The sequence below is a fragment of the Primulina eburnea genome, chromosome 9 (assembly GCF_022965805.1).
Source record: "Primulina eburnea isolate SZY01 chromosome 9, ASM2296580v1, whole genome shotgun sequence".
NCBI lineage: Eukaryota > Viridiplantae > Streptophyta > Magnoliopsida > Lamiales > Gesneriaceae > Primulina > Primulina eburnea.
In genome coordinates, this window is record NC_133109.1 from 6,399,317 (window position 1) to 6,423,159 (window position 23,843).

The window sequence follows — 23,843 nt, forward strand, 5'->3', positions numbered from 1 at the left end:
GGTAAACTGATTTACCTATCTCACACTCGACCAGACATAGCATTCGCTGTGAGTCTAGTAAGTCAGTTTATGCATGCTCCCTCTAGAGACCATCTTGAAGCAGTTAACAGAATCCTAAGGTACCTAAAGGGGTGTCCTGGAAAGGGCTTATGTTTCAAGAAGAGTGAGAGCAAGAAGTTGGAAGTTTATACAGATGCTGATTGGGCTGGGTTTATTACTGACAGGAAATCAACTTCGGGCTACTGTACTTTCTTGTGGGGGAACCTAGTCACATGGAGAAGTAAGAAACAGAACGTTGTAGCGCGTAGCAGCGCTGAGGCTGAGTTTAGGGCAATGGCTAATGGGATATGTGAGGCTATTTGGGTTCATCGAGTGTTACAGGACCTGAGAATCGAGGCCTCTCCTCCGATTAGACTGTATTGTGACAATAAGGCAGCAATTAGCATAGCTCATAACCCGGTTCAGCATGATCAGACTAAACACATTAAAGTGGATCGACATTTCATAAAACAAAAACTGGATAATGGTCTGTTTTGTACTCCATATGTTCCATCATCCGAGCAAGCAGCTGACATCTTCACCAAGGGATTATTTAAACCAACATTTGAGAGTTGTATAAGCAAGTTGGGCATGATAGACATTTATGCTCCAACTTGAGGGGGAGTGTTAGAATAATTGGGTTTATTTCTGCCTATTATCCTTTCCTTATTTCTTTTATTTTGTTCCTTGATTTCCTCCCTGATTGTTAGGGGGATTGCTAGCTGTTACGGTTGTTGCTACTTTGGTGCTAGGTTTAGGTTTCCCTTTGTAATATATATACTAGTTCAGATGATCAATAAAGTAGACAATTTTATTCCAAAAACTTGCATTATGACTACTGAATAAGACATACTGAAATGCATTCTTCCTTCATATTTGGCTTCATATTTTGTTACTGGTCGCAACTACCTGCAATGGGGACAATCTGTTAAGATTGTGGTATATGCCAGCGGGAAATTAGGGTTTATCACCGGCGAACTCCTTGTCCCAGCCCAGACCGATCCTTCGTATAAATGATGGCTGGTGAATTCGATGGAATCTGCCATCAGCTAATGCTCCTTGTGGTTCAAAACTGCTAAAGAGATGTGGGATGCTGCTCGAAGAATGTACTCTAATCTTGGGAATGCCTTTCAAGTGTTCAAACTTCGGTCGAAGCTAAAAGAAGCTCATTGTCTCTCACACAATACTTCTCTAACCTCGACATTTATGGTAAGAACTTGATTTATTTTTTGAAGACAACTCGCAATGTGAAACTTCAACGGCATCTCGAGAAACAGAGGCTGTTCGACTTCCTGACCGGTCTCAACTAGGAACTTGATGGTGTCCGAGGGAGGATTGTTGTCTGAGACCCTTTCCCATCCCCTGATGATGCATTTGCACAGGTCCGGCATGAAGAGATGAGCCGCAAGGTGATGTTACAACCAGATGCGCAGCCACCAGTCTCGGCCTCTGAATCTTCTGCCTTAATGTCAAGGAAAACACCAGCCAAGGACAGCGACAAGGCAGACAACATTGGTGTGACCATTGCCATCACCCAGGCCATACAAAAGAAAAATGTTGGGAGATTTTTGGTAAACCAGTAAATTGGCAGCCGCAAAGAAGTCCAATCGTCGTGGTTTCCAGGCATGATCAGTTCAAGAGCATCCTGCTTCCTGTGGCATTTCAGCCCTTTCACGAAGGAACAACTAGAGAAAATCGAATAGCACTGCCACTTCATGCGTCAGACGGCTCATTCAGTCCTCCTGTCAGGTCATGTTCCTTGACCCAGTCTGGTATACTCCACTCCATTTTTAATTCTGGCCTTATACCATCTTGGATTATTGATTCCGGAGGACTTCAATTTTTTGTGCTCTTATACTCCCTGTACTAATAGCATAACAGTCAAGATAGCTGATGGTACCCTCACTTAGGTCGATGGATTTAGTAACATTCAAGTTTCCGAGGGAATTACCTTGCAAAATGTTTTTCATGTTCCTTCTTTGCGCTGCAATCTCATATCTGTTAGTAAAATGACTCGTGACAGTAATTGTAATGCTAAATTCTTGCCTGTTTCGTGTCAATTTCAAGACCGACTATCGGGGAGGATGATTGGCAATCCTAAGCTCCTATTTTGAGCATTCTTCATCTTCTAGTCGACAGTCTCTGGTTCCTAGTTTTATGGCTAGTCCTGTTTAAAAATTTTAAGAAATAAAGTCGCATCACTTTAAATTAGGTCATCTCAGTTTCTGTTATTTAGCTCGGTTGTTTCTTTCATTGTTAAAAAATAATAAAGATTTTCAGTGAGAATTTTGTGAACTTGCCAAACATACTCGTGTCTCCTTCTCACCAAAGCCATTCACACCATCTACCCCATTTTCACTAATTCCCAGTGACACATGGGAACCTTCACAAAATTTCAAATCGCAACGGAAAAAGATGGTTTTTATCTTTCATTGACGCCCACACGAGTTACATGGGTTTACCTATTCCAGAATAAGTCTGATACAACTACTATTTTCCGATATTTCCACAAGATGATTCAAACTCAGTTTCATCCACATATCCGCACCCTCGGAACAGACAACGGTAATACTTCAATACCATTCTCGGTAATTATCTACGAAACCATGGGATCGTCCATCAAAGTTCTTGTGTTAATAATACTCCACAACAAATGGGGTTTCCGAAAGAAAAAACCGTCATCTCTTAGAGATTGCCCGTGCTCTAATGTTCAAAATGAATGTGCCTAAGTTTCTATGGGGGGATGCAGTACTTAGAGCTGCCTATCTTATTAATAGCCTACCTAGTCATCCTCTAAATTTCAGCACACCCACATCTGTCTTGACTTCCCTCTTCCCTCATATATCTACCTCCACTAACCTTCCACTCAAGACCTTTGGGTGTACCGCCTTTGTGCACATTTATGACCATCATCGAAGTAAGCATGATCCTAGGGCTGTCAAAACCATTTTTTTGGGGTACTCTCCTACTCAGAAAAGGTACTGTTGCTATTGTCCTCAAAAAAAAAACATTTTGTCTCTTGTGACGTCACCTTCTTTGAAAATACCTTTTATTTCCCCTCAACTACGCGTAGGGGGGGCATTAGACATAGAAGCTGGTTGGGATACTCCACCTCTCGGTCCTCTCCTAAATATTAGCCCAGACACAACATATTCCATCTGTCCTGATTCTATCAGCCCTCCGATCAATTAGTTCACATCTGCAGTGTCAGAACCTGTTTCCAAGCCTACCTCAATACTGTCAGAAACAAGGGGAAACTCGACAGTCGACACCTCAACCAAATATGTATACTCAACACGAAAGCCTCGATGTATTAAAGATATCGTGAATCCTAACCACAGCCAAGAGCCCGACCTGATAGTAGATCCTCCATCAGGTACCATTCTTGATCTTGATGTTCCCATAGCCATTAGGAAAGGTGCAAGATCATGCACTCAACACCCCATTTCCAAATTTGTTTCTTTTTCAAATTTCTCTCCTTCCTTGTGTGCTTTCACTTCAAAATTGTCTAGGATAACCATTCCCAGGTCAGTTCAGGAAGCTATACATGTTCCCGAATGGAAAGCTGCAGTGTTAGAGGCATGTTCCTGAATGGAAAGCTGCAGTTTTAGAGGAAATGCGTGCCTTAAAGCAGAACAACACTCGGAACTTGGTGGAATTATCATGGGGAAAAAACATAGTGAGCTGTAAATGGGTATTTACAGGTAAAATATGGGGCAGATGACTCAATCGAAAAGCACAAAGCACGGTTAGTTGCCAAAGGCTTCACTCAACTTATGGTGTTGATTAAGCCGAAACATTAGCACAAGCTCAATAATGTAAGAATTTTTCTGTCATTGACAGCTAACCTTTATTGGCCCTTACAAAAACGTGATATAAAAAATGTGTTCCTTAATGGTAATCTAGAAGAGAAAGTTTACATGAGCCAACCCCAGACAAGCTGGGAAAACAGATAGTATGCAAACTCAACAAGTCCATTTACGGACCGAAACAGTTTCCACGTGCATGGTTTGACAGATTTTCCAGTGTCATCAAGAAGATTGGATACAGTTGGGGGGAAGCAGATCATCCACTTTTTGTTAAACATTATGAGAAAGGAAAGATCACCATCATTATCGTACATGTGGATAATATCATTGTAACTGGAGAAGATTGTCAAGTGATGGAAGAAGTGACATGTATGATGGCAAGGGAATTAGAGGTTAAAGACCTTGGAACTCTGCGATATTTCTTGGGAATGGAAATTGCTAGGACAAAAATGGTATGTCTTCCCCAAAGAAAATATACTTTGGACTTGCTAGAAGAAACGAGCATATTGGGATGTAAGCCGACTAAGACACCAATTGAATTGGGGGAATAAAAAAATTGAAGGAAAAACAGAGGATATTGGAAGATATCAGCGTCCTGTTGGGAAACTTATCTTTTACATACTCGACCCGACATTGTTTTTGCAGTGAGCTTAGTAAGTCAATATATGCCATGTCAAGGTCATATGGATGCAGTCTATAGAATCCTCAGATACCTGAAACAAACTCGAGGGAGAGGCTTATTCTTCACAAAGAAAGATGATCGAAGAGTGAGTATATTTATAGATGCAGATTGGGATGGTTCGAACTCTGATAGAAAGTCTACACCAGGATATTGAACAGTGGTATAAGGAAATCTAGTGACATGGCGAAGCAAAAAACAGACAGTGGTTTGCAAGGAGTAGTGCAGAAACTGAATATAGAGCCATGACACATGGAGTTTGTGAGCTCATTTGGATTGAGAGTGTATTGACAGAACTGAAAATAGAATGCAAAGACCCTATGCAGCTGTATTGTGACAATAAGTCGACTATCAGCATAGCTCACAACCCTGTTCATCATGATAGAACCAAACATGTGGAAGTGAATCGACATTTCATCAAAGACAAGTTAGATGAAGGGATTATCAGCATTGAGCATGTACCCACATCCAATCAACTTGCTGATATACTTAAAAAAGATTGTCAGAACAAGGTCATGAATTTCCGATCGGTAAGCTTGGCCTCATCAATGTATATTGTCAAGTTTGAGGAGAAGTGTGGATAAAGCCTATCAAGAATACTTTATGATTTAGTGAAATTTTTGATAATATTTGTTGTGATTTGATTATATTTGATAGTATAGTTTAAATCTTTGAAAATAGGTAGGATGATATTTTTTACTTATTTTGTGGAAGTAGTTGTACTTTTTGTAGTCTATATAACGTGTACTATACCCATGAGATTAATGAATTGATTTCCCTCATATCTTTATTTCTCATTCATTTTGTTTGTTTCTCATCTCGGCCTTCACTTAGTGATTTATTAGGATCATTGCATCTACTTCGATATCATTCTAAGCACGTGATAATAATAATCAACCAGAAACAGCCAATTCACCTGATCAACAACATTGCCATGAGCATCTTGGGTAAGAGGACGATAATCTCCGAGGAAGAACTGTTGGATATTTAAACTGCCAGTCAGAATCATCTAAGCAATTCCAAAACTCACAATTTACAACATAAAATTATGCGTCATTCATATACCTGATCATATTTAGCATCCTTCTGGGACTCTCCTTGACCAGTGTTTAGAAGATATATTTGACCAACGTCATCGGAGAGCACAATAGATGTGCCGTCCCTACACAACCAAAAAACATCTAGAAACTACCATAATTCAAATAATACCAGGAAGCTGGCTTCCAAGAAAAATAAGATACAACAGTAAATTTATAAATTCTAATTGATATTATAATCATAAACAATAAAAATCTACGTCTTACAGGTATGCCCGTAGACAGACACCAAAAACCATGAATAAAGCACTTGCTTTCACTGTCAAAAGACTCAAAACAACGGGAAAGGCATATTAGAATAACTCACTGTGAAAACCTTCCATCAACCAACTTAAAGCGTCCACCAATGTCGTATACTCGTATTGGAGTACCCTCCCATATCTAGGAATACATGGAAAAAATGATTTGACAAAAATGATGTATCATTCAGGAAATCTGCTAAACAAAAGAGCCATCACTTACATCCCACACTATTGTTTTCCCATCATACCCAGCACTCATTGCAACCCTTGGGTTAAAAGGATGAACATCCAAAACATAAGTCTGCCAGATAGCAAAAGTATATATTGTGCTTCAAATCCATACAAGTTAAATGCAGAATCTATTACTCTAATAATTTTCAAAATCAAACTGTAAGCAAAGCAGCTCCATTGTCGTACAAGCTTAGAAGCTCTCAACTTACAAAATCAATGCTCTCCATGTTACCACTTCCAAAAAATGTAATAGAAGTGTAAATGCAATGGATTTTACAGCAAATGAAAGGTGTCGCCACCTTTAGAGGAAGAAGTAACTGTAGTTTGATTCTTACACATCAAAAAGCGCCTTATGTCCCCGTGGCATCTTCAACAGCATTTTATGTATAGTTCAACACAAACAGATAATAAAAGTTTTTCACAATTTACTGCTCGCATTTTAATACTAAGTTGAGATTATGAGAGCAAAAAAAACCAACTAAAAGGCTGGACTGTCCCAACCGATTGCCCAACACAAACCACAACGCGTGCACCTTGAATGTCAAGTGAGTTGGTCTCAGGCTGATATTTAAAAAATACAATCAAGGATTTTGGCTCGGGTTATTATTAAACGAACAAAAAAAATCGTACTCAACCCTAATGTGTTTGTGTGCTTGTGCACACATTAAAAAACTTTTTGATCCAAATATAAAATGTAAGGTCTTCTTTCTATCTTATATCGAATCTAATTTATCAATAATTTTAAATTACTCATCCGTCAACACTCAGGTTCAAGTTTCAGGACCTCAACTAAACTTCAAAGGACACAGGTAGGTTGTGAGTTATTCGAGTTGACTCAAATATTATCTAACTTGTATCAAATTATGGTAAATTATTTTGTTTGCGAGCCACTTGTGAGTATCAAAATCTTTATTAATATTTATAACACGTTCAAAATTAAATTAGCCCATTAACTCGATCCATAATTCAAGTTTTTGTTTAATAGAACTCGATATTTGAGTTTAAGTCAAACGGATCGATCTACAATTTAAACTCTAGTTGAAGCCAAATTCAAAACTAAAATAGTTATGAATTTAAAACGATTACCATTTTTGGTCAATTTGAATATCTAACTAAGAAGTTCAAATATAGACTTACAGATGCCATATGACCCGCCAAAGAGTGCACCAAACTACCATCGTTAGCATTCCAAACACATATTCTGTTATCTGAGAATAAAATAAAAAAGGTTTAAAAGATTTTCGCTCCAAGAAACCACATAGATCTCTTGCTTGAATAGGCTTCAGATTATAACTTGAATAGATTGAAAAAAAAAAAAAAAACACACACACATATATATATAATGCAAACAAAGAAAAGAAAGAGGATACAGGAGGCCAAAGATCAACATTTACAAATAGAGACTTAATGATTGGACAAATATCACTTTTTTACATACAAAATAAGAGCCTTTAAATCATTAACTACAATTGTTCCTAACCGAGTATTTTTCTTATTTCATGCCTCATTGCTTCACCTGAGCCCGGGAGGTATGGAGCTAGTTTAACTGTATCTTGATCACATTCTGTCATGAGCCTCCATTGCACCAATATGGAAAGTTCAAGCCCAAAGGATTATTTTGTTATTATCTTCTGTAGGATTTGCTGTTATCTTATCCATTTAGTTAAGTTTTAAATAAATAAAATCATTTCATAGACAGACTGATCTTTTATTTATATTAAAATTAGGTTTTCTTTATCTGAATTATTGTATTCTACTGTAAATAGAGTGTGATTCTATTAATAAAATTATCGAGAAAATTATATATAATATTGTGTTAAGAGATCTAAGGTTCTCTCCCATTGAGCATTAGATCGTGAGGTTATCTCAAAACGAGCCTGGAAACACAATCCAAAATACATTGATCATCCCATAACATGATCCAAACATGGGATCATAACAAATTGGTATCAGAGTCAACTGTTATGGAGGATTTTCACACCTTGCAGCAACAATTTGAAGCATTATTCAGATGTACAAGGAAGATAGGGCAGCAAACAAGCTCGGCAGCAAGAACACCTTGCCCAGATGGAAGCATTATCCTTAACTATCTCTGCAACAAGAACCGAAGCGGTAAGGGGTAAGGACAAGGCAGGTACTAAAGAGCTGCGTTGCGGCGAAGGTCCATTGCTGCAGCTAGACTAAGTGCACATACAAGAAAGGAAGAAAGCAGTAGTATGAAAGGTATGGACGACAGGGAGCTGCATGGCAGCGGATCAGCATATGGCAGCACATTTGTGGCCAAGCCTAAAAACTCGAAATGGGATTTTCCAAAGCACGAAGGGATGTCCAATCCACTATGAGCCCAAAGAAGACCTTACATTTTAGACCTTACTCTAGTTTCAGGTTCAACACTATGATGGCTAAACAGAAGCCAACAGTTCTTTTAGAATCAACAAACACAGAAAAAATTAAAGGGTGGATTGGCTTCTTTTTAACATGAGAGCAATGTCCAGCTCGGTTTTTTTAAGCTGGAACAAGATTGTCCATGGTTACAATGGGAGGAATTTAAGAACCACCGCCAGCTATATGCCTGTTATTTGAAATATTCCAACAGAGACAATCATTCTTGAAGAGATCCAAGTACCTCCTTGCGTGAACTGAGGTTGCCTATACTTTTCACATGGTCGGACAACCTTGAACTCCAAGGGGGGGAGTAATGTCATGAGCCTCCAATGCACCAATATCAAAAAATCAAGCCCAAAGGATTATTCTTCCATAATCTAACGTAAGATTTGTTATTATCTTATTCTTTATTCAAGTTAAAATAAATAGGATCATTTCATCGTTAAGAGTGATCTTTTATTTCTATTAGGATATGATTTTCTTTATTTGAATCATTGTACTCTATTATAAATAGATTGCGATAGGAAAATTATTCACAATATTTTGTTAAAAGATCTAATGTTCTCTCCCAACGAGCCTTAAAACTAAGAGATCGCAAGGTTCTCTCAAAATGAGCCTCGAAACACTATACAAAAAAAATTGATCTATATTAATGGTCCATGAAGTAAAAGAAATTGCACCAACCACTGCCACCAGCCACACACACAGAGTGCATATTAAAGCACCGTAATGTGTAACATAAGGGAAAAGACCAACAACAAGCCTTTATCTCACTAGTGTGGTCAACTATGTGGATCATCCTACACTCGGTACTATATCTTCTATCATATCATCGTCTATACTTAAATGAACTTTATCTTGTTTTATTGTTGCTAGCCATGCCTTCTTTGGTCTTCTCTGAGTCCTCTCCCTCGGTTATGTGCGTATTTGTCATGTTTCTCACATCGAAAACCAAACAAGTGGCTGCTAGATGAAGATCGATAAAAGGACTATAGTTACCTCCAATCCACTACGTTTTTTTTGTAGATTAGTATCAAATATATTTTGCAATATTTAATTTCAATCTAGTTGATTTGATAGGATAGCATAATCTTTTAATTTGGTAGGATAATATTGTGTTGTTCCTTAATTCTTGGTATAGACTTCCCATTGTTGTATATTTACAGATGTAATATGACTCATAAAATAATATACAAGAAATTCTCCTTTTGTTCTTTTTTGCACGGTATCACAAGCCGGTGTTTTGTTCCATTTCACCGCTTAATTTTTTTCTCTTCCTCGTCGGAGGTGTTATCTTTGGAGGAATATGTATCTTTTGCAGCTTCTCAGATATCCTTGGCACTGCGATAACGGAGGAAATTCTCTCCGATCTCGGTTGTCATGGAATTTACTAACCAAAACATAACCATGAAATTCTCCGAATTCCAGATCCAAAATTTTGAATCGTCAGATGCTAGACAAAGCGCGTCGCCGGACAACAAGCCATCTTTCCCACGGCCACAGATAAATAGCATAATGGATTGTGACCACTGCAAATAATTCTTGCCATTCAATCGATGACAAGTAATGGGTACCGACGGGAAATCGATCACCGCGGGATTGGAATCCGGAGTTTGGGATATTTTCCGTGTTGCCATGCCGTATTTGGTCATGTATATTATCCCTGGTGCTCTAATACCATGTAGTTAGAATAGAATGAGAATTGGTGAAACACTGTATATTTCATATTCTGAAATATAGAGTCTACAAGAATTAAATAAACAACTAAGGAGATAAGATAAATTAATCCTAGGAATTTAAAATACAAAGATACAATTATACAAATAAAGAGAGAGATAAACCGATAGATAAATTCCTATCCAACTGAGTAAATAAGATATGATCAGGGCAACAAGTTCTGATGCTTCAGCCCTTGTGACAAACAAGTCTTCAAACATCCTGGTCATACGTGTTAGGAGATATATGGGAAACCACCAAATTGGCAGCCGAGAAAGAGGACTGATAGTCGTGCTCTTCGAACTCAAACGACCCAAGAGCAGCTGCACACTCCTGAAATTTCAAGCACCTTTCACTAAGGAGCAAATTGAGCATATTGAGGAATATTGCCGTCTTCTTCGCCAAACTGCACTTAATCCTTCCTCTAGCCATACAGTTGGGTCATGCTCTCTAATCCAATCCGGAAATACATACTCTAGCTTTCATTCTAGTGTTAAAAATCATTGGATTGTCGACTCCGGAGTTTCCAATCATATGACAGGAGACTCCCATTTGTTTTGCACTTGTACTCCATGTTCTAGCCGTACTACTGTAAAAATTGCAGACGGTTCCTTGTCTTGTGTTGCTGGAACGGGTGATTCGATTATCTACTAATATTCTGCTGAAATCTGTCCTTCATGTCTCTGCATTAACGTGCAACTTGATCTTTACTAGCAAACTGACCTTTGACAGTAACTGCATGGCTAAATTTTTGTCTCTATCTTGTCAATTTCAGGACCTATCTTCAGGGACGATGATTGGCAGTGCTAGGACTCACAATGGCCTTTACTACTTTTAGAATGTTTCACCAAATTGTAGTCAGTCTCTGGTGTCTAAAGTTGTTTCAGATTCTTGTTCTAACATTGGGAAAATTATGTCATTGCATATTAGATTCGGTCACCCCAGTTTTGCTTATTTGAAATGTTTATTTCCTACCTTCTTTATTAATAAAGAGCTTGAAGAGCTTGGTTCATTGTCTTGTGAAGGGTGTCAATTAGCTAAATATACTCGAGTCTCTTACTCTCCGAAGCCATATACCCTATCTACCCCTTTTGTCCTCATCCAAAGTGACTTATGGGGCCCCTCACAAATCACTACATCTCATGGCAAACATTGGTTTGTAACTTTTATCGATAATCACACAGAGGTTACATGGGTTTATCTCCTTCAAAATAAATCAAACTGTGCTCAGAATTTCATAAGATGGTACAAACTCAATTTACACCCAAATTCGCATGTTTTGTACTTATAATGGCTCGGAATACTTCAATAGCATTCTTGGCAGTTATCTGTTGGAACATGGTATCATATATTCTTGTGTTGATACCCCACGACAAAATGAAATTTCCGAAAGAAAAATTCGTCATTTGTTAGATGTTGCTCACACGGGGTGGGGAGGGGATGCCATTTTCATAGTTGCTTTTCTTCCTAAGTACCTACAGGGGGATGCCATTTTCATAGTTGCTTTTCTCATAGACCGCTTAATCAGTCGACCATTAAACTTTGTCACACCACTGTCAGTTCCTACACGTGTCTAACTCTCACCTTCCATTGAAAACGTTTGGGAGCACAGCCATTGTCCACATTCATGAACAAACTCGTAGCAAACTTGATCCTAGAGCCCTCAAAATTGTTTTTGTTTGACTACTCTCCAACTCAGAAAGGTTACCTTTGTTACTGTCCACAAACAAAAAGACTTAAATTTCTCGTGACGTAACCTTTTTTGACGTACAATATTTTTCTCCAACTTCGCCTCAGGAGGAAAAATCTGATAAAGCATGTTGGAATACCCTACCTCTTCTTGGTGAAAATTCAGATACCACAACCGTTTTTATTCCTCATCCAATTCCGACAATCTCTACTATAGTTTCCCCAATACCAGAACCAAGAAGAGAACCAACGCCACAACCAGAACAAGTCTACTCACAACAAATCTCATAATAGGGAGCGTATTGCAAATCCAAAGCACAACCAAGAATCTGAACCGTTAGTATATCCAAAGTCAGGTAAAATTCTTGATCTCAATTCTCAACTTACCTATAGCTATAAGAAAAGGTGTCGGGTAAAATTTTTTATCTCAACGTGCCTATATCTATAAGAAAGGGTGAGATTCTGCACTCAACATCTCATCTCTGATTATCTCATATTCAGTTTTGTCTTATTCATCTATGCATTTACTTCAAAGTTGTCTCATGTCATAATCCCCATGATTATTAAAGAAGCCCTTGATGCACCTGAATGGCTAATAGCTGTCCTTGAAGAAATAAGAGCCTTAAAGTAAATAATACATGGAAGTTGGTGGAGCTTCCACAAGGAAAGAACGCCGTAGAGTGTAAATGGGTGTTCACAGTCAAATACAAAACAGATGGATCCACTTAAAGATACAAAGCACAATAGGTGGCAAGAGGATTTACTCAGACCTATGAGATTGATTACACTGAAACATTTGCTCCAGTTGCCAAGCTCGGTAAGTTCGTGTCATCTATCATTAACAACTAATCTTGATTGGCCTCTACATCAACTTGATATAAAAAATGCCTTTGTCAACAATGAACTAGAGGAAGAAGCCTCCGGGTTTTGAAGAAACCCTGGAAGATGGAAACTCAACAAGTCTTTGTATAGGTTAAAGCAGTCTCCACGTGCTTGGTTTGATAGATTCTGCAAGGACATAAAAACTAAAGATGTTTGTATATGCATAGGGATAGATAGACCACGAACTCTTTGTAAAACACCTGAGAAAGGAATCAGTGTTCTCATAGTATATGTCGATGACATAATTCATTTTTCGGAGATGACAATCAAGAAATGGAGGATGTTAAACTTATGATGGCAAAGGAGTTTGAAGTAAAAGATCTTGGAACCATAAAGTACTTTCTAGGGACGGAAATTGCAAAAAGCAAGAAAGGTATCTATTTTTCCCAAAGAAAATACACTCTCGAAAAAATGTTGGAAGGTACACTAGTGGATCCTGGAAGCTATCAACATCTTGTTGGGAAATTTATCGATCTCTCTCCCAGAAATTGCCTTCGCAGTGAGTCTCGTAACCCGATACATGCACGCACTTTCTTGAGGTCATTTGAATGCAGTATATAGAATCTTGAGGTACTTGAAACAAAATCCCGAGAGAGGTCTTTTATAAGCAAAGAATGATGATCGAAGAGTAAGAAGATTCACCGATGCAGATTGGGCAAGCTCAATCACTGATCGAAAATCAACATCAGGGTACTGCACTATGGTCTGGAGAAATCTTGTAACATGGCGTAGTAAAATACAGTCTATGGTTGCAAGAAGTAGTATAGAAGCAGAATTCAGGGCTATGGCACATGGAGTTTGTGAACTTACCGGGGTAAAAATTGTGATGCAGGAATTAAAAATTGCGAAATTTGTGAATTTGGCTGAATAATTATTTTATTCCTCAAGCATGGTATTTATACAAGAATAATCGGTAATTAGAAAGATGGTAAAGATCACTACCAAATCTCTCATTAAAAAAAAAGATTCTACTAATCCTATTTCTATTAGGCTTAGAATCCGGATTCCGGATTTAGCACATTTTCCTATTATAGAATACATAAAATCCTAATATAGAATGATTAAATAAAATCTTAATATAGAATGAATAAAATAAAATCCTAAATACAAATCTGACTAGGAAAAAATAATAGCAATTCTAACACTCCCCCTCAAGTTGATGCATAGATGTCGATCATGCGCAACTTGGATTTAAATGAGTTAAACTGAGGTCGATGAAGATTCTTCGTAAGAATGTCAGCAAGTTGACCATCGGACGGGACGTACGGAATACAAATTTCCCCGGTGTCAATCTTTTCTTTGATAAAATGACGATCAATCTCGATATGTTTAGTCCGGTCATGTTGGACTGGATTATGAGCAATGTTGATAGCAGCCTTATTAGCACAGAATAACCGGAGAGGAGTAGTGAAGGACAGATGCAGCTCCCGAAGTAGAATCTGTAGCCACAATAGTTCACACACACCATTAGCCATAGCTCGATATTCTGCCTCCGCGCTACTGCGGGCAACAACAGATTGTTTCTTGCTCTTCCAGGTGACCAAATTTCCCCAAACAAAAGTGCAGTAACCCGACGTGGAGCGGCGATCATGAACCGAACCTGCCTAGTCCGCATCAGTATAGGCCGACACATTCCGAGAGGAATTCTTGCGAAAATGAAGGCCCGAACCCGGAGTACCCTTAAGGTAATGGAGAATGCAAAAAACAGCCTGAAGATGGTGTTCATAAGGGTCATGCATGAATTGACTGACTACATTCACGGCGTGAGCAATATCGGGGCGAGTATGTGCAAGGTAAATGAGGCGGCCTACCAAATATTGGTACCGAGATTTGTCCACGGGAACAGCGTTAGGAACGTCGCACAATTTCTCATTAGGATCCATTGGAACAGTAACAGGTTTGCAATGTAGGAGACCTGTGTCGCGAAGTAAGTCGAGAACATACTTGGTTTGGGACAGAGCAATCCCTTCAGATGAGCGTGCGACCTCCATTCCCAAAATATAACGTAGCGGTCCCAAGTCCTTCATAACAAAGGTAGAACTGAGAATTCCTTTAAGCCTTGCTAACTCCAGAAGATCACTGCCGGTAAGAACAATTTTTTTTTTTGATAGGAAACGTTATTTTATTAATTATGTAAAAATAAGGATTACATCAGTGGACTAGAAGTTCACTGTCCTAAAACAACATATTAAAGCGTGAATATGTCAATGATACACATAATCCCATTGTCTTATCAAATCAAAAACTGAAACATTATCGAATTCTTTGTGGTTTCCAATCCACAAGGCCACGTTAATCTTTATCTTCTCCCAGCAATTGTCAATGTTTGACTCTTTTCCTTCGAAGATTCTCTTGTTTCTTTCCAACCAAATCGTCCAGCACAGGCAATGAACCACGACTTTCCAAAATATTCTTCCTCTCGTTCCGGCTGGTTGTCCCAAATCCATGGCGAATAAATCTTTTGTTGATCTAGGTATCACCCAAACCAACCTCATTTCTTGCAGCGCTCTAAACCACAATGAATACGTGAATGGACAGTGAATGAGCAGATGTTCCTGAGTCTCTAAATCATTTCTGCATAGAACACACCAATTTGGGCACCAAGCAATCCCGGGGCACCTTTTTTGAATCATCTCCGAGCTTGGCAGCTTACCCAGAGTGGCTGACAAAGAAAAGAACTGAATCTTGGTAGGGACAGGTACTTTCCAAATGGCGTCAAAAAGTTGGAATTTTGGGTTAAGATTATTTGAAAAGAATGACTCGTAGAAAGAACTGACAGAGAAAATACCCGATGAATCCCCACTCCACTGTATAACATCGTCCACCCCCTGAACTAATCTAACCGGTTCTAAGACTTCTAATAGTCCTGTCAACTCATCAATCTCCTCCTCTCTTACCCCTCGTCTGAAATGAAATCCCAAGAGTGGTTGAAGTTAATGTTATCAAATGTTGCAAAATATGAAATGGGCAAATTGTGAAAGGACGAAAACTGATATAAATCTGGGAAACAAACTTTGAAGGAACCTTCACCCACCCAGATATCTTCCCAGAATCTCACCTTATTCCCTCCTCTCACCTTAACTAAAATATTACGTTTAAAAGTTGGATGTATCCGTGAAATAAACTTCCAAGGGCATCTGAATGTTACACTTCTCGCCAAACCCGCATCCCACCCATTTTCTTGCAATCCATATTTGCTAACAATGATTTTTTTCCATAAAGTCCCCTCTTCTTTGAAAAAACGCCACCACCACTTCCCAAGCAAGGCTGCATTTTTTAATCTGATTTTAGCAATGCCCAGTCCACCTCTTTCCTTTGGTTTACAAACTTGATCCCATGAGGCCAAATGAATGTGTGTGTCTCCATCCGCTCAAGACCGAAAGTATCAATGTTAATCTATCACCCTTAGACAGAAATCCTTTCTTCCAAGCAGCCAATTTTCTGGACAGTTTAGTAACCACCGGCTGCCAAAATGATGCTTGCAGTGGATTGCCTCCCAAAGGTACACCCAAATATGTAATAGGCCATGACTCTTTGCCGCATCCCAACTGTGTAGCCAACCTTTCAACTTCAACCTCTTCATGATTAATTCCCAACAACGCACTTTTTTCCCAATTTATTTTCAAGCCCGACATTTGACAGAAAGAGCTCACCACTTTGACCATGAATCTTATATGTTCTTCATTTTGTGCGAAAAAAAGCGTATCATCCGCAAACTGGATATGAGATATCTCAGTCATTTCTGTGCCGACCTCAATTCCTTTTAGTAGATTCGATTCCTTAGCTTTTTCTATTAGTCTTCCCAGCACATCTACGACCAAGTTGAATAGAAAAAGAGATGAAGGATCTCCTTGACGTAGTCCTTTGAAAGCCTTAAATTTTCCTCTTGGCCTCCCATTGATCATGACTGAAAATGAGACATTCGATACACATCCTCTCATCCACGATCTCCATTTTTCCCAAACCCCTTCTTCGATAAAACGAAGTCCAAAAAATCCCAATTTACGTTATCGTAAGCTTTTTCAAAATCCACTTTCAGCACCCATCCTTTTTTTTCTTAGTCCTAGCCTCTTCGAGCAGCTCATTTGCTATTATACCACAATCCAGAATTTGTCTACCTTCGACGAATGCATTCTGTGATTCTGAAATTGTCGACTCCATCACACGTTTCAATCTCTCTGTTAAGACTTTCGATATTATCTTATATAAGCTTGTTATTAAACTGATAGGTCGGAAGTCCTTGACTTTGTAAGAGTCAACTTTCTTTCTAATCAAGCATATATAAGTCTCGTTGGTGATTCCATTAATGATGCCACTGTGAAAAAACTCATGAAACACCAACATAAGATCTTTTTTGACTATTTCCCAGCATTCTTGGAAGAAACTCAAAGTAAATCCATCGGGTCCCGGACTCTTGCCTCCGTCACATTTGAAGACTGCTTCCTTCACTTCTTCTGAAAATTCTTTTTCTAAGAGTCGACTCATTTCCACTTCAATTGGACACCATTCGATGCCTTCAATACCCCAACATCTTGCCTCATGCTTACTGTACAGATCCTTGAAGAATTCAGAAATAATTGAAACAATCTTATCCTCACTAGTTGTAATTGAACCATCATTTCTTTCGAGTCTTTCAATGGTTGCCTTACTTTTACGTTGGTTTAAAATGGAGTGAAAGAATTTTGAGTTTTGATCCCCTTCTTTTATCCATTTTACCTTGCATTTTTTACTGTCTATTTGGTTCTTCCGTCTTATCATCTCCTCATACAACAATTTCGCTTCTTTTCTCTCGGTCACTAAGCCTTCCGAAGCCTTCCCCTCGCCCTCGAGCTTGTCAATTCTGCTGATTTTGTTTGATAAATCTGCTACTTTCATTTCCAACAACCCATATACTTCTGTATTCCATTTTTTGATGTCGCCCTCAATTGACTTTAGTTTCATCATCAGTCTATATCCCGCCCATCCTGTTGAATTCGAATTGTTCCACCACAGCTGAGTTAAGTTTTTGAAGCTCTTATCCTTTAACCACACGTTCTCGAATCTGAAAGGTGATGGGCCTCATTTGTTTTGTGTCAAGTCAAGAACCAGAGGGAAATGATCCGACGTGATTCTCGGTAATATTGATTGTCTATAGAATGGGAAAATTTCAGTCCATCCCACCGTGAACAAGAATCTATCTAAACGACAACAAATTGGTGAAGCCCTGAGATTCGACCAAGTAAATTGTCCATTCAATAGGGGTGGATCACATAACTGTAGTTCTTGTATCAAGCTTTCAAAACAATGCATACTCGATGTCATAGAGCGACTGTTTATTTTCTCACGACATTGAAATCTCCCCCCAAGCACCATCTTTCTCCGCATATGACCCTCAACCCTGCGAGCTCATCCCAAAAATTGTTTCTTAAACTCGGGTGACATGGCCCATAAACAGCTGAAAACCACCAATCGGTTTGTGCATTATGTTGTATGTTAATTGAAACAGAGAAATCCCCAATCAGATTGTCCTTGACCATTGTAACTCTTGGATCCCACATAATGATAATCCCCCCTGACCTACCCAACGAGGGTAAGGTTACCCATTCCACGAATCAGTTCGTAGGACTTGAATATCGGTATGAAATTGAGTTTTGACAAAGGAGTGGAAATTTTTAAATGTGATGGCTGCCTCAGATTTACCTTTAAGAATAAATACCCAGCAAAATCGAGTATGATCATCAATTAATGTTAAAAACCATCTTTTATTGGTATAACTCGGGACCCGAGATGGATCCCATAAATCACTGTGTATAAGGGAAAATGGAGCATAAGGTGTATATGGATGTGGGGGATAGTGAACACGATGGTGCTTTGCCAATTGACATATATCACATTGAAAATAAGATGGATTTTTATTTGTAAACAAAGAAGGGTACAAATGTTTAAAATAATGAAAGCTCGGATGACCTAATCGAAAATGTAAAAGTTTAATTGGACAAATATTAGAAAAAGAAAAAAAAGCCTAAGTGTAAAGGCCGATTTTTAACGGGACCAGCGCCGTCTTCTTGGTGAAAGATGTAGAGGTCATCCACTCGTCTAGCATTGCCAATCATCCTCTCCGAACGACGGTCCTGAAAAACACAAATATCAGGGGAAAAGTGTAACGAGCAATCTAGATCAGCGGTTAATTTACCGACGGATAGTAAATTGCAATGTAAATTAGGGACATGTAAAACAGAGGTAAGGGTTAAGGTGGGTGAGATAGTAATGGAGCCTTTGCCAGCAATGGAAGAAAAAGAGACATCCGCAACCTTGACTTTATCCCGACCCGAACAGGGAGTATAAGAAGAAAACAACTCGGAACATCCCGTCATGTGATCGGTGGCACCGGAGTCTATAAACCATGGCCGATGGTGTAAGAGCGAAGCTAAAGCTCGAGGGATGTCACCTTGACGAACATGGGAAGTCGATGAGGAAGCAGGAGTAGGCTTGAGGAGACTCAGCAATTGATGAATTTGATCAGCGGAAAAAATCGTAGGAGCAGGGGCAGAAGACCTTGGAGAGGTTGTAGTAGCCACAGCGACACCTTTTCCGGTAGTCTTCGAGCTCGATGGTAAATTTGGTGGCTTACCATGTAGGGCCCAACACTTCTCCCGAGTGTGCCACGGTTTATGACAATAATCACACTCAAAATAGCAGATTTGCCCGATTTCCGGGAGTCATTGGTTCGAACTTTGGCTGGGGCAGGGGCCTGGGTGACCATGGCAGAGGGCTCGAAAGAGACGACTTCGGAGCCGAGCATGACCGTACGGCGGCTTTCTTCACGACGAACCTCAAAGAAGACCTCCCGCAGAGTCGGGATAGGATCCCTGCCAAGTATCCTACCACAAACCTCATCGAGATCCTTATTAAGGCCAGCAAAGAATTGGAAGACACGGTCTTTCTCGATCAATTTGAGGAACCGAGCATGATCCGCAGAGCACTTCCATTCAAAGTCATAGTACAGATCGCATTCCATCCTCACCTCATAGAGTTGAGCCGAGTTCCCAACATCTGAAAACGTATCCTTGACAGCATCCCACAAAGCTCGTGCTGAAGGTAGAAACAAATAGGAGCGACCAATAGAGGGCTCCATGGAATTGATCAACCACGACATAACCATGGAATTCTCAATCTCCCAGGCATTGTAGGAAAGGTCGGTTTTGGCAGGTTCAGTCATGGTACCATTGAGGTGGCCAATTTTTCCTCGTCCTTTGATGAACAAGGTGACCGATTGGGACCACTGCAGAAAGTTGGTACCATTAAGCTTATGGGTAGTGATCAAAAAATTGGTGGAAATTTCATTCTGGTTAAGATTGGTGGAAGAGTGGCCTCCACCAGTGGGTTTTGTGGTAGATTCACCATCAATTGTAGTGTTCGGGGAAGATGACTCAGCCATAAAGCTTCCAAAGAAAAATTCCAGGTAGCTCATAACAGAAGAGCAATCGGAAAAGAAGAAAGGTTTAAAGTATCGGATCGATTATAGCTCTGATACCATGTGAATTTTGTGAATTTGGCTGAATAATTATTTTATTCCTCAAACATGGCATTTATACAAGAATAATCGGTAATTAGAAAGATGGTAAAGATCACTACCAAATCTCTCATTAAAATAAAAGATTCTACTAATCCTATTTCTATTAGGCTTAGAATCCGGATTCCGGATTTAGCACCTTTTCCTATTATAGAATACATAAAATCCTAATATAGAATGAATAAATAAAATCCTAATATAGAATGAATAAAATAAAATCCTAAATACAAATCTGACTAGGAAAAAATAATAGTAATTCTAACAAAAATCAAGTTTGAAAGTCCAATTCAACTATATTGTAATAAGTCTACCATTAGCGTAGCTTACAATCAAGTGCATCGTGATCGAACTAAACACGTTGAAGTGGATCGACACTTCAAGAAGAAGCTAGATGGAAATGTTTTCAGCATTGAATATGTTTCTACCACTCGTCGACTCACGGACATCGTCACAAAAGGACTTTCGGAGCCAACTAATAAGCTCCTTGTACGCAAGCTTGGTATCTCCAACATCTATATGGTATCTTCAACATCTATGACAAGCTTGAAGGGTAGTGTAGATTAGTATCAAATATATTTTGTAATCTTTAATTTTAATCTAGTTGATTTGATAAGCTAGCAGTATTTTTAATTTGGTAGAATAATATTCTGCAGTTCATTAATTCTTGGGATAGACAATGTATATTTAAAGATGTAATCCGACTCATAAAATAATATTCGAGAAATTCTCCTTTATTCTTTTTTCCATGCATCTTTATTGGAAATTTACAAATTTTGGATCATTGAGAATAGATATACAATTGGCATCGATTGTTGCACTAGAACACTACCACAACAAGCAAAGATTATAGTAACAATGACATTAGCTAAAAGTGCAAATAATTTCTAATCTAATAAAATCTAAGTAACTGATATGCGACTATTAGCTCAATAAAAAAGAGCCCCTATAGGCAAGGATGCAGATTAGGCCTAATCCGAATATTAACTTTATGCAGTTGCACAAAACAAAAAGTAACAGTTCCAGCACATAACCTGTACAGTGCCAGCTCAATGTTAAACGGTTAAACATAAGCCAATGCACAATAATTTTCCATATGCAGAAAAATACCCATGATAGCAGCAAGCACAAAACGATTATCCAGGCTCCATACAATCATATTAACTCCACGAGGAGTTGGAAGAAATCTCTGGCGTGGACCTCCTCGAGGAGGTTGGGGAGGCATTGGTGGAGGAGGAACCTTAAGATGATATGCCCGAACCCAACGTCCAATTTTTCTCCCCTGGAATAAATAAATGTAAGCAACAGATAAAACAATTGTTGATTACTTCTAACAGTGACATGTCCAAGTGGAAATTGTAAGTGAAAGTACAATAAGAAATTTATGCTACTGAAAACAGATGGAATGTCATGCTGAAAACAGATGGAATGTAGAGCGCTTTCTTTCGTATAATAGGACTAACTCTTAATATATTTACTAGACCTTATTGCCCTCATTATAACAGCGAAAAATATACTAATGTTAGGTAAAAATTTGGCCAACCTTCTAATATTGCTGTTAAGTCAAGAGGGGTGATACGAAATCAATTTATCAAACGCAAGCAAGATCTTCAAAAGGAAAAGAGTTTATGCCACTGATCACAGAGGAACCAAGATAGAAGAATTATCTGAGGAAAACAAGTGATGGGGGTTTATATTTGAAAACTGCATATTCAAAATGGGTTTCAAATAGAGTTCAGAATGCATCATCTTCCTTGGACACAGTTCCATACTTAAGCAGTAAAGCAGAAAATAATTATGTAGGTGATGCTTCTTGGAAGCTTGTTAGGAGTGGTGTTTTATGCATATTTAATTTAAAGATGCAACAGTTTCAAGTGGCACACATACCAAAGTTAAATTTTATAATTTCAAATACTAGTCTGTGTTATGCATCTTTGCCCGTCAAAATCACCAAAAATATTGATTTAGCACTGAAAATAGAAAGTGAAAACGACCTTATGATAAATTAAATATATGTTCCACGTGACATAAACTCCTAAAATATGATACAAATCCAGCAAGTAGTTCAGCATATGTAAAGAGCTGATCATTAAAATGAACAAGGCGTGGATGCTTCCCTTTCCAGTGACCAACTACAAAGTAAGATATATTAATTTTGTTGTAAAAATACGAGAAGCGGAATGGAGGAAATCTAAACTGGCAACAAATACTGAAACCAGCTACCACATTCCTACATTTATTTAGTTGAATTGAACAGAATTATCCGTTTGAGAATCGAGGAAGATAGTCCAATAAGAGCCAATATGATTCACTTTAAAAGGCTAACGCAGCTTTAAATTAAAAGGACAGTAAAAAATGGGACTCACTGCAAAAATTAAACAGAAGTACTTGGTTGAATGTAAAAGAGAAGATTACACTGCTAGGTTCAAAACGAAAGGGATAAAACTACTTGTGCTTAAAGTGAGGACTAAAATGTGTGGGAGCTAGATTTTAAGCATCTAATCGACAATGAAACACCTACCGTTTACTCTAATATATTTAATCCACCCAAAAGAGTGGGGGTTTTGGCCCGACGTTACCCATATATTTCATTACTCAAAATCACAAGAGGAAAACACCTCAGCACAGAAATAAACTACAGAAATTGGTAACATAAATGAGCGAAGGATTTTACGGGGACAAATAAAAATTTGGATCCAAGATATGACGAGTATAAATGAGAATGAATATAATATATATATATATATATATATATATATATATATAAATATATATATATATATATATATATATATATAAATATATATATATATAAATGAACAAACTGTGATAACAAATTTTGATAAACATGCAGGGGTAGATTAGGGGGCATTTACTTTTCTAGCCTTGATCAATTTTTCATTTTGAAAAATGACTCTCTCTAGTGTGTTTCAATACAATTGGGGAATGTCAAAGGTTGATTGAGTCGAGATAAAAAAAATATCCCATAAAGAGACAAATCACAGGTTATTGCCAATCTCTAATTTATTATAAGCACTATTGGCAATAACTCTAATAAGTGTGATTCATTAATAGCATGTATCGAATAGATCAGAAGTATGCTAACAACATGAACTCTCGCTTGCATATATAAGCATTTACGTAAAGTGAATTTTTAACCAAGTAGCAAGCATTTGATTTTACATTCCATGAAGAACTAACATGAGATCTCAGAGATTTAGGTGTCCAAATAATTGCACTGCCATCACGCGAACAAGTAACAATGTTGTTATGCCCAAACCTGAGATTGTCAAAAAGCATGAACCGTTAACAGATCATAACACAAACGGCTTGGCTAGGCTAGTGTCTTAAAGCTGAACGAGTGAAGCAAAATATTCACAGTCGATTGACAGTAGTTAAGTAATGGACATTATTGAAGGAACAACAGACCAGGAATTTTTAAATTTTGAGATGCTATCCTCGCTGAAGGAATCAGATGATGATGAACGTGAAGCCACAGCACAGCCACTGCACAAAAGTATCAGA

At 38.4% G+C, this 23,843-nt stretch overlaps 1 protein-coding gene across 3 annotated transcripts in view; it reads right to left on the reverse strand.

Moving 5' to 3' along the window:
• Nucleotides 1-23,843, reverse strand: part of LOC140841236 (uncharacterized) — a 44,461-nt gene that overhangs the window by 14,887 nt on the left and 5,731 nt on the right. For all 3 annotated transcript variants that reach the window (XM_073208507.1, XM_073208508.1, XM_073208509.1), the window contains exons 11-18: nt 23,748-23,825; nt 23,520-23,598; nt 21,429-21,600; nt 7,235-7,305; nt 6,087-6,167; nt 5,932-6,005; nt 5,593-5,689; nt 5,444-5,503 (exon numbers count right to left, since the gene is read on the reverse strand). In XM_073208507.1, coding sequence (XP_073064608.1) covers nt 5,444-5,503; nt 5,593-5,689; nt 5,932-6,005; nt 6,087-6,167; nt 7,235-7,305; nt 21,429-21,600; nt 23,520-23,598; nt 23,748-23,825 — 712 coding nt within the window. The remainder of the gene's footprint in view (nt 1-5,443; nt 5,504-5,592; nt 5,690-5,931; nt 6,006-6,086; nt 6,168-7,234; nt 7,306-21,428; nt 21,601-23,519; nt 23,599-23,747; nt 23,826-23,843) is intronic.